At 43.8% G+C, this 15,686-nt stretch overlaps 2 protein-coding genes across 5 annotated transcripts; both read right to left on the minus strand.

The window, feature by feature from the left end:
* Positions 1 to 642: 642 nt before the first annotated feature.
* Positions 643 to 3,703, minus strand: LOC147047185 (3-keto-steroid reductase/17-beta-hydroxysteroid dehydrogenase 7-like). Of its 3 annotated transcripts, none has more exons than XM_085927222.1 (9): positions 2,994 to 3,703; positions 2,442 to 2,580; positions 2,213 to 2,305; positions 1,984 to 2,098; positions 1,475 to 1,669; positions 1,272 to 1,385; positions 1,144 to 1,200; positions 968 to 1,066; positions 643 to 898 (listed from the first exon to the last, which is right to left on the minus strand). In XM_085927222.1, exons 2-9 carry the CDS (start codon positions 2,534 to 2,536, stop codon positions 809 to 811), a joined length of 858 nt encoding a protein of 285 aa, XP_085783348.1. In that variant the 5' UTR covers positions 2,537 to 2,580; positions 2,994 to 3,703; the 3' UTR covers positions 643 to 808. The 3 variants fall into 3 exon arrangements, with proteins under 3 accessions (XP_085783348.1, XP_085783347.1, XP_085783349.1); XM_085927221.1 differs by having other exon boundaries at positions 2,371 to 2,580; positions 2,994 to 3,702; XM_085927223.1 differs by lacking the exon at positions 2,994 to 3,703 and having other exon boundaries at positions 2,442 to 2,899.
* Positions 3,704 to 3,719: 16 nt separating this feature from the next.
* Positions 3,720 to 15,593, minus strand: ddr2a (discoidin domain receptor tyrosine kinase 2a). Of its 2 annotated transcripts, XM_085927214.1 has the most exons (17): positions 14,730 to 15,593; positions 11,194 to 11,310; positions 8,527 to 8,629; positions 8,042 to 8,273; positions 7,785 to 7,932; positions 7,550 to 7,652; positions 6,945 to 7,128; positions 6,632 to 6,872; positions 6,387 to 6,452; positions 6,110 to 6,246; positions 5,873 to 6,035; positions 5,594 to 5,799; positions 5,388 to 5,515; positions 4,917 to 5,114; positions 4,583 to 4,817; positions 4,263 to 4,412; positions 3,720 to 4,135 (listed from the first exon to the last, which is right to left on the minus strand). In XM_085927214.1, the coding sequence occupies exons 2-17, from the start codon at positions 11,273 to 11,275 to the stop codon at positions 4,004 to 4,006; spliced, it is 2,508 nt and encodes an 835-aa protein (XP_085783340.1). In that variant the 5' UTR covers positions 11,276 to 11,310; positions 14,730 to 15,593; the 3' UTR covers positions 3,720 to 4,003. The 2 variants fall into 2 exon arrangements, with proteins under 2 accessions (XP_085783340.1, XP_085783342.1); XM_085927216.1 differs by lacking the exon at positions 14,730 to 15,593 and having other exon boundaries at positions 11,194 to 11,323.
* Positions 15,594 to 15,686: the final 93 nt, after the last annotated feature.

Consider the following 15,686-nt stretch of genomic DNA (forward strand, 5'->3'; position numbering starts at 1 on the left):
CCCTCCACCATTTCAATTTAAAAAGAATAAGTGTATGAGCTTGTCAAATAATAAATAAAAAAATAGTAAAAGGCTTAATGGATGGATGGCTATATTTTACAAACAAAGATACAATATATAAAATATAAATACCCCACACAACTTTAAAAAGTCCAGATCATGTTATCAGCGTTGACAGATGGAGTGAACGTTAGTCCAGCCCACAACGTCACCCACCCTCGTATCACCTAAACGCACCACAGCATCCCGACATCCCGATCAGTCATGACATCCGTTGTCACCAAGGCCATGATGGAGTCATACGCGCTCATGATTTTGGTCATGGGGACTTTCTTCTTGTACTTCTGCGGCATGGTGTGGGCTTTTTCCAACCCTAAAGTTAGCTGGGCGGAGGAGAGTCAAAACGAGAATGCCGGGACGCCTGATGTTGCGGACGAGCTCACTCGCAGCACCTACGTACGCTTTGGGGACGACACCGAGAACCTGCTGTTGGAATCTGACGCCTTTTGTCCCGAGCGTTATGGATTTGACAACCTCACATGTCACGCATCTTCAAGGAGGGAAGAGAAACATTTCATTCTTGACATTTAGGTCCGACAAGGAGCTGAGAAGACTAAATACGAAGACATTCAGATTCCAGGTATAATTAAGTGTTTTATTGTTTCTTGCAATCAACAATGCTTAACTTCTTTTTACACTTGAATATGATTTGTCATTTTCCAAAGATCAGATGTGCCTCAGAAGAAAATAATTACCAGTAGCGATACCAATCCTGAAACTTTTCTGACACACCTTGCATGGGAGTGTGTTAAGATACGATTCGCTTCCTCCTCACTTCCCGTTCCAGCCGAAGCAGCTCGTCATAAAGCGCCTCTGACGTGTCCAAGTCGACATCCATCTGCAAAGAAGATCCTAATGTGCTGCATTGTTTCAACTATCCCAGAAAGGAAAAACCTATCAGGCATACCTGCCGTGGTTGAGTGTAGCAATGACCGAGGCTAGATGTTAAACTGTGGTATTTGACCCGTGGATCCAACATTTCAGGTTTTTGATTAAAAAGCCAAATCTACAAAAGCAGAAGCACATGCATAAATGTCCCGCAGAATTTTTTATTTATTTTTTTCCCAACGTGCTTCTTCCTACCAAAGCTTCAGCTCCATTATAAGGTGTCAGGGTGAACGTATTGATGAACACTCTGATCTGATAACATGAAAAGAAAGTGGATTGGGGTGAATGACATCAGTAGAGTTTTTTTTTTTTACGTCACTCACCAGCCATAGGAGAGGCAAAAGCAGGGTCCAGAGGAATGCTGGGAAGGAAGGCAGGATACCGTAGGTCAGGTTGGTCATCACAAAGCCGGGACAAATCACAGATGAGTACAAGCCCTGGAAAGCACAACAATTCAGCTAACTAACATTCTACCACTCAAATAAGTGAAGGGTGTTCTTCTTTTATGGTTTTTGTCACAGCTAACCTGTTTATTGTAATGAGTGTTAATGGCCAGACTGAGAATGTCCGAAGCATATTTGGATGAACTGTACGGCTCGCTGCCTTTGCGATGCTGCACGTCTTCCGGGCTAAAAGCCGAGCGGCGAGCGTTACTGGAGGACGTCCAGATGAGCTGAGAGGTCCGACCTGCTTGGCAAAGAAGCGGCTCGAGCTCCCTGATCTGAAAGGAAACGCACTTCACTTTTGATTCCTTTCGTACATTTTTAAATAATCACAACACAAGGCTTCAAAAAATCAAAAGAGGTTTGCGGGGCAGTATTTAATCGGCTGCATGTTGTTAGACTAGAAGTGCTCGTGACCTTACATCAGGGACAATCAAGCTATTCATTTTTAATGAGTATTGTTGCTCAAGTAACCGACATATCCAGTGTAGCCGGCATTCTGCTAAAATGACCTCAAGAGTTGCTCCCTCTGCAAAGAACCAATGTCAACACGTCTTTCTACTCCAGTTTAACAGGGAACGGACAAACTTACAAGCAGGAAGTGACCAAAGAGGTTGACGGCGAAGACTTCCTGCAAGCCATCTGGAGTGACGCCGTCCTTCTGTGTCAGGATGCCCTCGCCGGTTGTCAACATGGTGAAGACATTGCTGCAAAAAAAAAAAAAATAAATCAAGAAAAATACAGTAGAGTGATTATGTGATTTAAACCTCATATTCCAAAGAGGCTAAGATATGCGGAGTGGTGTTAAATATGCATTGTACCTGGAAAAGAAGCCTTTGAAGAAAGCCTTGAGGTCAAACTGTGGGTTCGGCATGATGCCAGCATTTAGATAGACATAATCCAGCCGGTTAAACCTGCAGAAGACAAAGTTTCACTGAAATGTGTATATGATACACATATAAAATGTTTATCCATCCACCTGAGTTGAAGCTCCCGTGCAGCGCTGAGCACCGAGCTGATGCTACTGGTGTCCATTTGCAGCAGCGTCACCTGGGCCGCAGAGTGGGCAGCGAGCAGGGCAGAGCGAGCGGCTTCAGCCCGACGCATGTTCCTACAGGCCAGACACAAGTGGAGTCCTTCGCCATCCTTGGAGCTGAGGAGACGCTCACACAGAGCCAGGCCGATGCCACTGGGGTGGGGAAAAACAAACAGTGGTGGGATGTAATGAAGTGAAAATACTTGGTGACTGCACTAGAGTAGTTTTTATTTTATTTACTTTTACACAAGCACAGATGTAAAACTAGGTCTGCTTTTGCTACAGTATTCAGTATATTTGGAAAATATATAAGCCAAGTAATTAACTCCTCGCCAAACATACGCGGGGGAGGAAAAAGTCGTGTATTGTTTGTTTGACCTTTTTTGGCCACCGTAGTTTTTCCAGCATACTGTGATGCGGAAGTAAGAAAAACTAGTCCGGATTGTTGTAAACAAAGTAAAAAAAAAAAAGTCCACCATTTATCTATGGCATCGCACATTACATATAACGTCTTTAATACGAATTGCAACCACTCACGGCATTCCACAGCAAATAAACGTTTTTACCTGTTGGCTCCCGTCACCAAAACAACCTTGTTCATCTTTTCTCTACCTCATTAAACGAAGCCAAGTAGCATATTTAGCACGAATACTTCTCTCAGTACAGAAAACTACGCTTTTGAACTCACCATGAGTCATACTTGACCCGCCCTCGCTGTCCTGTGATTGGATACATCAGGCAAGGCAGCCAATAGGATCACGAAAGCGCGGGGGATGAATCCACTCTTTTATTTTATAATCAATGTACAACGTTCGTTAACAAGTACTGTACATAAACATTTTTAATACAATGCTGTACAAAACCACTAAATATGTCTCCACTTCCCCCCGTGTGATTTCTTACATTGAAAATGTACATCCCTGACCCCTTTCGGCACCCGTAACACAGCGTGCCATCCGTTTCTATGACAACGCGTACACCCTGTCCAACAACTCTACTTTCCACAACTTCCACCATCCATCCACCCACTTTTGTTTCAATCACTAATCCAATAAAACATTAAAAAAAGGAGCATATTCATACACAATTACACCAAGTACACAGAAACAGTCAAATATCAACACACAGTATATAAATAGGAATACAAAATACTGGTTGTCTTTACACAGCACAAAAAGAAAAGACGTTTCAGAATTGACATTTCCTTCTTATTCGACGAGGAGACTGAGATGAAACACTTGAAATCTGGTGCACTCCCCCCCCCCCCCCCACTACATTCAAGCAGTCTTCCAAACAATAACCCCCCCCAAAAAAAATAATGTGACATTTCAACTTCATATTTGAACATACAACATGAAAAGTGCAGAATGCTACTTGCTTACAGTTAAAAGTGAAGTAGCACAACCATGCATTGTGTCGTAAGAATTTGTGGACGATTGTCTCTGGTCGGTCCGTAGCACTTACGTCCGCCGCACAGTGTTCTCCAAACGCTAACGCAGGTGACACGAGCAAAGTAGCTTAAAAGCCTGGATCACGTCGGACACAACGGTCATCTGCGTGAAACGTCGCAGTGGCTCTATGATTGTATTTCCAGGAGGGCTCTGTGTATTTCCTGGAAAGACGGTCTTTCCTTGGTGTTCCTCCTCCAGCAGCCCAACATGACCTTGTAGAGCGAGTCTGGGCACAGCACCGGCTGTGGCAGGTAGATCTGGGAAATAAATGAACACGTTTGACATTTTCAAGCCGAACCGTGATCATGTAGAGAAGCTGAAGGTAAGCAGAGCTGCAATGTTTGTCATCGACAAGCAGTGTTACCAGATCATTGAAATACTCACTTGTCTTTTCTGATCTCTGAAGAACTCTCCCGTGTTTTCAATGACTTGCTCGTCTGTAAGCTGCGAGTAGGGTTGCTCCTTGCAGAAGTTCAAGATCTCCCACAGGGTGACCGCGAAGGCCCACACGTCGCTCGCCGTCGTGAACTTTCCCTGCGTGAGGAGATACATTGTTTTATTAAAATGATCTATCCAATAAAAAAAACTACCAATACTTACCACTAGATGGCAGTATTGCCCTTTTGATGTTAACATTTCTCTAACTCAAAAATAAGCACTATTGTGTTCTTAAAAAAAAAGTTATAGTTTGGAATTGTCCTCACCAGCAGGATGCTCTCCCAAGACATCCAGCGGATGGGCAGGACCGCTCGACCTTGGATGCGGTAGTAGTCGCCACTGTACAAGTTCCTGCTCATGCCAAAGTCGGCTATCTTGATGGTAAAGTTCTTGCCCACCAGGCAGTTGCGCGTGGCCAGATCTCGGTGTACAAAATTGAGCGAGGAGAGGTACTTCATGCCTGACGCTACCTGGGCGGCCATGTAGCACAGGTTGTCAAAACTGGAGAGAAGAAAAAAAAAAAAAAAAGAATCGAGTTATTGAAACGAGATGTCAATCATAAAAAGTCCATTTGTTTGGAATTCATAGTTCTGCGTTTACCTGACTGTGGGCGAGTTGCTGAGTAGTGCCAAGTGTCCCTCTGGCTCACGGCGGGACAAAAACTGGTTGAGGTCTCCGTTCTCCATGTACTCTGTGATCATGCATAGAGGGTCGCTGTAGATGCACACGGCCAGCAGGCGAACGATGTTGGGGTCCTTCAGGCGAGACATGATCTTGATCTCTTTTAGGAAGTCATTCCTAAGATGCAGAAGGACGCACAGTATCATTAAATACATGCGACATAATTAATGCAGGTTGTGGGTCATTTGGTATTTTTTTTTCTTTTAAATATGATCCATCATAAAAATAAAGGTGAAACATGATATTGATTGTTGCGAATTGTAAAAATCTGGAAGTAATTAAAGTCTGAAGCCCCCCCACCATCTTTCATTTGTTCCATGACACCGTGACGCCACAAGGCGGCGCCAAAGCAATGCGTTTGTATATTATTGTTAAAGTTGGACTCCTTACCTTGCGTTTTTGTTGGCATCTGACCGTAGCATTTTCACTGCCACTAAAACCGTGGCCTCTTCTGGCACGTCAAATAGAAACTCTTTATTCATAAACTCCTGCATTCCTTCTGCCTCACAAAGATGCACCTAAAAACAAGAAGAGGTATTTCATCATTTGCTATTTTTTGCGGCTCTCCAATTCAAAGTCCGGCGATAATAGGCGACCTCTCCGAACTGGCCCTCTCCCAGCTTCTCTTTGAACGTGAGTAACTTCCGCGGGAACTCCTCAACCGCGACATCCTTTCCGGAAAGCAAGTCCATGGCGAGCGCCGGGATGGCATACGTGTTGCCGCCGGTTACGCCTTGCAGGGTGACAATGTCCGCCTCGGCGTAGTGAGGGACGCCGTCCTGGGCCGCCGTGCTGCTGGAAGCTGGAGTACAGCAATGATGGATGCTTATCCAAACAAAGAAATATTCATTTTATTTGTCGGGCGTATCTGTTACCAGGTTCCTCCGAGTTCTGTGCCAACTCGGGCAGGTTGCAGATAAACCGGGAGGGCTCCTGGTAATCCGGGCCCAGCGGGAAGATGCGCTCGTAAGTAGAGCTGGACTCTTGTTCACTGGTGGCGCTGCTCGACTGGTTGTGACTGTAGATGAAGGTCTCGCTCTATGTTGGCAAACGGACTGGGTGTTATTTATGTGTGCTGCTCTTGTAGTCATTTGATTTGGCGAGCGACTGACCTTCTCCAACATCTTCTGCCACACCTGCCTCCACAGGATGATGACGATGATGGCCACCAGGATGAAAATGATAGCCACCAGGCAGCCAATCAGAATGCGTGTCGTGCTGTCGTCCACTTTATGAGTGGGGTCGTCCTCTGGGGAGGGAAACGGGGGAGATGTTTGAAATGCACGAGGAGGCATAAACGCTAACTGCTAACTCAATTGCTCTCACACTAACTATATTCATCATTTTATGATTCGGAAGTCAGTTTTTTTTGACGTGATGCTCACTGACCTGGTTGGATGATGGGCGGAAGTCCCGTCTTGGGAGGAGTCAGCGTTGTGTTATACATGGCTGTGTCTAAAAAAAAAACCCAATTCACACGTTAAGTCTTCTAAAGAGACAGTTTATGTGCTGCTGTTTTGCTTAGCAACAGTCGGTTTAGCAGTTGCTCACATAATAGGCCTTCATGACGGTTTGGACTAAAACGTGAAAGCCAATGTTTGTGGAAATAAGGAGGACTATTTTTTTTATTGTACCTGACTGGAAGGTGATCTCGCTGAACAACAGCCAGATGTCTGCAAAGTAGAACTGGCACTTGATGGCGCTGGCCATGTGATTGGCAAGCGGGATGGGGACAAAGCGTGCCCCGGGGTCGTCGTCGTCCAGGGTGGGGCTGAAGGTGAGAGGCGTGGCCTCCCAGTCCATCTCAGAGCGGAAATAGCAGACCACTTGCTTGAAAGCCTTGACGTTATGCGTGAACATGTTGTTGCAGTGAACCTGGAATCGCAAGAAGACGATGACTACTTTTGATTCTCGCGTGGAAGGAGCACAAATGGTGGGATGTCTCACCATCATCGTGGTGAAGTTCCGTATGCGGTCGAACTCAAACATGATCTCCACGTATCCGCCGGGGAAGCTCTGGTTGCTCCAGCCCACGTAGTCGTAGCCGGGCCACACGTTATACACGTGGCTGTCTGTGAAATCGTCCAAGCCGCACACGCCGTCCGTCAGCTGACCCAAACCTTCTGTCATGCTAGGAGAGCGACAGGACAGACAAAATAAATATAAAATAAATATAATAAGGTCCTTTACAGGACTGAAACATTCATTCAAAATGTTCCCTGCCTCTTTCTTTGAGCCAGAGTGATTGCTACCGCCACTAGATGGCGGCATCGAGCAAGCGATCGCAATTCAGCTCAGCTATGTGGAACTTGGCCCATCATTGGAGGCCCGTGTCATGGAGGACATTATTCATTCACAATGCTATAATACAAACAATTATAATGTCATTCCTTTGCAGGCTGACTCAGTTGTTCCTATGAGGAGGCTTTGCCACCTGGAAGCCTTTCGCCACTGTCTCTTTGCTGTCACCACGGCAACCGGGTGACAACAACAACAGAGACGACGAGGAAAAGTTTTCAGGCGCGCGCACACACACAAAGACACACGCAGACCTGTGGATGATGGCTCCATCGTAGACAGAGTCGTTGAGATGGACCATGTGCTCCGGTAAATTCATCTGCTGGCCCGCTGGAGCGTTGTAGGACACCAGACCATCTATCAATCAAAGATGATCATCAACTTCCTGCACTGGATACTTAGGAAGACCTATTTTGTGTTCAGTTGAAGGGGTTCAACAACTTCATGATTTGATTTAGGGCAACCCTGTTTTCCTTGTTTTCTTCTTACCGAGCCATTCGCAGCCGTACAGCTCCACTCTCATGCAGACGTTCATGGAGTGGTCGGTAACGGGCATGAAGCGCACAAATCGGGCGATGACAGGCGGCTCCAGGTCTTTCAGCACGATGTCGTAGGCGTTCCTGTTACCCTCGATCACCTGCGTGCGACAAACGTCATTCCTGTTTTGTAGTTGTTGAATGACCAATGAATCAGATGATGAATCGAATGGAATCGACACAAATATGTAGAATAAAATAATTTGTCACCTGCTTGCCCTGCCGGTTTCTCCACGAGATCCAACGACTGCCATCGCGGCTGTATTTGATCTTGTACATTTGTGCAAACTCGTTTCCAATGCCGCCGGCGTGGCGACCCTGAGTGCCCACCAGGGTGATGAAATGGAGCGAGCGCAAGTCGATCTGTAAGAACTCTTTCAGGTTGTCTGGCTCCACCGTGATCTCCGGACACCAAGCGCCATCACCTTCTTCGAAATCCAACCTAGGAAGCGGATGTTGGTGTTAGACTTTGAAGGTTCGTGTTAGACTTAACAACAGCTTAAAAACACTACGAATAATTGTTGATAAATTAAATGCAATAATATGCTATTATTTACAATTTTACATTAATATTGAGAATATTTTTATTATTTTTTTTTTAAATAATTTAATCTATAGAATAATAAACCTAAAACATTAAAATATGATAAAATATAATTTTTGGTCAATACCTATAGTTGTGTGAGACCCCCTACCTGCCATATCGAGCAGCGGTGGATTCGGACCACTGGCTGGAGGCGGAGATGTCCTCATCCTGAATCTGCCCACCAGACATTCCCAAGGGGTACCGACACACACCTAAAGTACACACACACACACACCATATTTCACTTAATACAGCCATACAAAATTGATGACAAATATAAAAGTTGCCACTGTCTCCAGTCATGCAGGCCACATGATCATTCACTCATTGTTTACTCAGGAGGGGGGGTGTGGGGGGGATTTTCCCAATGGAGAATATCGTAAGAGCTGTGGCTATTGTAGGTAATTATCAAGTTGGAAAACAACCAGCATCCATTGTATTACTTTTGCTTGACAAAACACATATTGCACAGCGGTTGAAAAAAAAAAAAAAATGATATTGTTGGACGGAAGGCGTGAAAGGGCCGCAACGGTGTTATTGAAATAATAAACCGGAATCACCACATGTGTGTATATGCGCGTGTGCCAGTCGAAACAGGCGTGCGCGTAGCTGCACGAAGTCAAGTCGACCGCTCGGAGCCAATTACGCCTCCACATTGCGGTGGATATAGCATTTGTTTCCTGCACGCCACCTCATCTACTCTTGTGTGGTCTCTTTTCGTCTCCCGACGAAATTCAGGGGGGGGGGGATTTAAGGTCTGATGGTGTCTTGCTTGTTATACATATAAAATCCACACAGAAAGACTGGACCCGGGGTTCAAACGTGGAATCTCAGAACTGCGAGGCACTCCACCTCTTCACTGTTTGTTCCTTGAGTGAGTAACAAATGTAAAGTGACTCACGCACTTTGAATTACCTGACTAGTGGCTGGAGAATTTTTCCCTCGGTGCTCGTTGACCGAGTCCACCTGACAGGATGTGACCGCCAGGTAACCTTATTTGCAATGAAAGAGTCAGTGTGTGTGTGTGTGTGTGTGTGTGTGTGTGTGTGTGTGTGTGTGTGTGTGTGTGTGTGTGTGTGTGTGTGTGTGTGTGAGTGCGTGTGCCAGCGAGTCACAAGTCACGACCATCTCCGGAACGTTCGACGGAAGTTGCGAGGCGAGTGAGAGAGAGCCTGGAACCTGGTCTCCTTTGAGAAGACTCCAGCAACAGCAGAATTCAAGGTCTCCTCTGTCCCCCCCTTTTTTTTTCTTTCTACGCTGATCTCATCCAAATATTTTCTCAACGCGGAAAGCCGAGAGGATTTTCGTAGCCTTCACTGATGAGGCGATAGCCGCACACCCTGAACCGCTTCCAGATGTTGCAGACTTGACCAAAACTTTTTCATCTTGGACTCAATGATCTTACATCCCCGCCCCAGACTTCTCTGGTTAGAAACAAGCCACATCAAGTCAAACCACTGGACTCTTCTAATATTCTCATGCTATTTGTGGTCTACGGGCCAAATAATCCAAAGACGAAAACAAACAAAACTCGAGTTGACAGAAAATATACTAATGAACACCATGACTAGATGTTGGAGAACTTAGTCATTGAGATAAACCTGAGACAAAAGTAGCAAAATCCTCCTCATAAACTTGTTCTTGGCTGAGATGAGACATCCAGGTCTGAATGTCAGCCATTAGGGACATCCACGATTGCAGAGCGAGTTAACGGATGTTAAGACGAGGCCCGTCCAAATGTTGTTTCTTGCTGTGTTTATTTTTCTACCCGAGCCACTCAGAGGTGACCCCTGAGGTGAGCAGCGCGGCTAGTCATTTACACGCATCGGCGCATCGACCTCCCACCCTAAACACACACACACACACCCACACACACACACACTGCCCATCAGGTTTCACATTCAGGCCACCGCAGCATCTAAAAATATCAAGCCCAGGAGAAGGTGGAAAAACACCAGCTTTGTGTTACAGAGCCCCAGAGAGCGCAAACCACCTTCTCGCCATCGTTTGGGTTTCTGAAAGGTAGACTTGTTCACCGACTTTAGCGGCCGACACACACACACACCGCATGTCTGCAAAATATAAATATACGTACAGTAACCGTTAAATGCGGAGGCGTGATCGAACATTTGAATTTTGTCAATAGCGCCTGTCCGTCTTTTTGGATACGCAAAACACACCCACACACTTCTTTTTCCTCAAGAGTGAAATCACGCTCGCCCACTCAGGATCGGGATGGAAAACACAGGGATGGTACAAGCGCCATTGCTGGGGAATTTTAAACAAGAGGAAAGTTGGCTTGGCTCGCCATTTCGGCTCCATTAAATTCAGCCGTGACTCTTTCCCTGCTGTGGGAAAAAATAACTCGAGGTGGAAGTATCCTGCTTCCATACATTAGAGTATGTTGACATTATAACACACACACACACACACACACACACACACACACACACACACACACACACACACACACACACACACACACACACACACACACACACACACAATTGTGAGAAATCCTCAAGGTTGGAAACAAACTTTTTTTTTTTTGGTGAACTTATTGAACTTTGAGTTCAACACACGCACATGCGGAGAAAGATTATTTGAATGGACTTTCCTGCTGTCAGAATGTCTGGTATGCATTAGCCACAGACTCCAATTGAATAGCGAGATATTTGCACATAAAACTGCAAAAGTGAGGTCAAATGAGATTCAAAGTTAAAGGGACATTGTGTTAACCAAAAGCTCGCTCACTGTTTGCGATGATGAAGCGTACCTGGGTTGACTTGCGAGCTGACAGATGCCAGAGAGGTCACGAGGAGCAGCAACGACAGGCAGACATCGCGCGGGCGCTTCATCACAAACACGGGTTTGGATTGGAATGGATCTCGACCTGGATACACACAAAAAACAAACAAACAAAAACACGTGAATGCTGAGAGTCAATAGTTTGTCATTGGTAAAAAAAAAAGTTTGGAGGTATTTTGAAATGAGGTCAAGTAGATCAACCCATTTTGTTGATAAATAAAATGACATTTCAACTAAGCACTGTTCAAACACATTTTCTAGCATGCTAAAAAGGTTGACAGAAAATAAAACGGGCTTTCGATAGTTTGGAGAAACAGGTCAGTGTCGTGATTGGGTATAAAAGTCGCATCCCTGAAAAGCTCCATAGTTTGAATGGGCCAAAACTGTGCTATATTAAAAGTACAGCTAGCTAAAACGCTATATTAAAAGTACAGCTAGCTACAAAAAATCTTTCCAAGGACAGCAATGAAGTATTTGTACTTGGTTTCTTCCTTGCGCTGATTAATATTACATGTCAAATTGCCCCCCTTCTCTTAAATAGATGACGTGCGACCAGTATTGACAAAGACATTAAGGACAAACTGAGCAGCCTGTGTCCCTTCAGACCAACCGAAGCTCTCCGGACGGCCGCTAAGGTTACGGCCGCTTGCTATCTTTTCCAGGTTGAAGCTGTCTGCCTATCGCCTCCGACTCGGAGTTAATGAAAGCCAAACAGCTGACGGCTTGTGTGTGCTCGGACGTCTAGAAAAACGTTATGCGGTGCTCCGTGAAGGACCTTGTGTGCTTTGGGGTCTCGACCTGGAGAATTCCCCATTGAGTGTGAATGGGGGCAAGTTTCCGATAGGAAGTGTCATGTCCAGTTTGAAAGCGTCATAAAATGTACTGTTGAGAGAACTACTGTATAATATAAGTGGAGGTCTGTAAGTAGTGGCTGGAGCGTCCGTAAAATGATTAGCAATAAATTGTCATCTCATAAAAAAAAGTGTATATTGTACTTACTTTTGATCCTAAAAAAAAAATGAGATAATTATTTGAAAACTTTTTTCATTTTAATGGGACTTATAACTTGCCTTTAAAGTACACGGCAGTTATGTTTATTTGATGTTCTGATTTATGAGGGGGAAAAAAATGCTCTCCAAAAGTTTGAAAACTCCTGATGTAACTTCCCAAAATAAAAATAAGTAAACAAAACAAAAACATTTGAAGATCCCTAACAGGGACACAGAAGGAACATCTGCTGTATGAATTTTTGTGTGTGGAAAAAGCAAATAAATAAAAAAATAAAGCCAATTTTTTTTTTTTAGGCTGTTCCACTTTGCAGTTTCCGCTGTCCAGCTTTTCAACCTTCCAATTTATTTACAGTGCAAAGGTCAATTTTTGTCATGTTCCGGCTCTAAAAAGCAGAAGCGGACAAGAACTGCAAAGGGCTAAGCTGGCCATATCCGTCAAAAGTGGATTTATATTTTCATGACTTGCGGAGCCAAGTTCAAACACCGCGAGCCAGAATGGACCGGTTCATCATTCTCCTTTCACATGCTCAGCAATAACAATAACAATTTATGACATATTACATAACGACCGATGAGTATTAAGGCTAAACAAGAAAGAGGGGGGAGAAAAATTGGAAAAAAACTGTTCTATATAAATAAACATCAGGCAGCCAGTACAGGAAGTGGAAGACAGCGCACACACACGCATTTGTGGATCACAAGGATGAATCGGCTGTCAAGTGGCACACACATGCTATGACTTTCCGATAAACGGACCGCACGAACATCATTACATAAGTCAGTGCAGTTCGACGTGACTCAACACAGAGCAGAGTACACGGGAGAGCACCTAAAAACGCAAACGACGACTTTTTTTTTTAATGTTTTCCTCGAGTTTGTCTTTGAGCAATATTCCTGATTTTAGATAAACACTACTATAACATTTCCTGTACAGTCAATAAAGAATTTTGGACTGAAGTCAACCAGCATTACAGAACGGATTGTGTTCAACTTTGGAGGTTCTGCTGTACTCCATATTTACTGATCTTACACAACTTTACTCATTTTCTTCTTTTTGCCCAAATGTCCTCCAATTCAAAGTATATCCATAATATCGTTGTCCCAGTCTGCAATTGCAAATACTATTATCAATGACAAGTGCAATGGTTCAATGTTAACAAAAGTCCAAAGTGGACGTTTTGACATGCCCTTTGGTGTCCATCGGTGTTGCGTGAGTGTCACATAGGTGTCACATGCAGGTGTGTGTGTGTGTTTGTTGCGTATGCATGATAGATGACCACACATTGACCTCCTTCTCAGCCTGAAGTTAAAGCCCACAAAAAGATCGTTCTAAAAGTACATAATTGTTGTTCTTACCAAGTGGCCGGTTCGTTTCTCTGAAATTAAAAAGCACTAAGATATTTGATTGTCAATTGTTTTATTCTTACATACTCTCTTTGTTAAAACTTTCCTGGCTTTCTTCCTTTGACCCCATGACCCCAAAGCGGCTTCCCCTCTCCCTATTTTAAATGATGAAGGGACTCTCAAAAACTCACACTTGGTTAAAACCCAAAATCTCATTTTAAACTTCTGAAACAAACTACTAACAACTAACAAACTAATGCACGTGCCATCATTATTTTTATGTCCCTTTTTGAGCCGTGATGTGTTTGTTTTAGAATGCTGTGCAAAAACTGTCGGGATGTCACGTGGTCTCCATCTTTCTCTCCTGTTACGCCAGCACTCATTAGCGATTTGGTAGATCATTTTAAAAGGGTTTAAATTGTCATTTTATGATGAACGTCAATGGTTTAAGACTGACTTACGAATTGTAAATCGAAATTGTCGGTCGGCTAAAGACCGATACCTGGCTACTTCCTGACTACAGAGGCGTTCAAGGGTCTAACTTTTTACTTTTACTGCTGCGTAAACGTTGTACCTTTACTGTCAAGTCGGGTCGGTGGCACTTAAGTAGCTTATGTATAATGTACGACACATATATAATTTAAAAGACGAGTCCTTGAGGATCAAAACAAGTTTAGGTACACTTAACAATGTACTGATTAAGTAGCAAGAAGGGGGGGGGGGAGATTTAAATGCCTATTATTATTATGGTTACTTCTAACGTCATAGATCAATCTGAAATATTCGGTTGTGAAAATGTCAATGTTGTTTTTCCCCATAATAATTTAGAAATTGCAAAGTGCTGTATCAATAAAAAGTCCTAATCCAGGTTTCAGAGTACCCCTAAAGTTTACATCCCACATTTGTCCTTCTGTGTGTGTGACCTGATGATTGCAAACGTTTGTTCGCACCCAGTTGAGATTTGTTGTTTGAACAGAACACAGCATTTGATGCACGGCGATCAAAATCGTTCCGTAGAGAAAACCATTCTGTGCTTCTGCATTCAATCACTGCAAAAGCAGCCAACTTGAAAAGCTACTAAACACTATGATCAGCTTCCAAACCAGGAAGTTACACACCTAAAGAAAATGAGAAATAAGTTTTGACTTACTTTTATCCTTTCAGAGCATTTGTCCAAAGAATATTCCAGTGAGGGGGAGATCGGGCTTGCTTAAAACGTCTTGTTGGCTCACTTTGGCGGCGCCTTCGCTAGAGCTGATGTAAGTCAACACCGCACACATAGGAGGAGGGATAAGAAGGGGGGAACTAGAGGGAGAAAGAGAGGCAGAAAGAGGGAAAAAAAAAATCCCTCACATTCTGTGGATTCTTGGGAGCCAGCCAAAGTCCCAGAATTCCACATGCCACACATAAGGTTTCAATTTAGGTCGAATCCGAAAGGCTCCATCAGAAAGCTTTCTTTCCTGCCTTGAAAAGAGTCTTTCTTTTTGACAGCCGCTGGCGCGTCAAGGTAATGCTTGTGCTGCCGTACAAGAATTTAAAAAACAAACGTCCAAGCATTTCCTAGCTTTTTTTTTTTTTTTTAAGTGTGTGTGTGTGTGTGTGTGTGTGTGTGTGTGTGTGTGTTATGACTCAAAATCCAGAAACAAATGGTCAAAGCAGATGTACAGAAAGCGAGTCGTTTTACACTGGCATCATGCATTGTAAAATCATCAGAGTGGACTCATCCAAAAAAAAAAAAAAAATGCAAACATAGTTAAGTTTCGCAAGGTTTTCAACTTGAACGTTAAAATGACATCTGGCCACTATCAATTCCGTTCATGTGCCTTTAAAAACACCACAGAAGAACAAGGGGAAAAAAAATCGACAATAGAAAGCGAATGTTTGTGTGAGTATTAGAAGTCTATCTAATGCACTTAGCAGAACAGGATGTGACGGCAAGAGGTGCTTTGTTGCTTTGTCTCATCCTAAACATAAAATCACGTGCTGGAAAATTTGATTCTGAAGACACCAAGTGTAATGCAAAAAGCAGAAACACAGCGGTGTTTCCAAAACTCAATTGTAATGTACAGTAAGCTGGAAACAAATTAGAACATCTCAAAGGCGCTAC

This window comes from Syngnathus leptorhynchus, chromosome 13 (genome assembly GCF_054491065.1).
Source record: "Syngnathus leptorhynchus isolate UIUO chromosome 13, UIUO_Slep, whole genome shotgun sequence".
NCBI lineage: Eukaryota > Metazoa > Chordata > Actinopteri > Syngnathiformes > Syngnathidae > Syngnathus > Syngnathus leptorhynchus.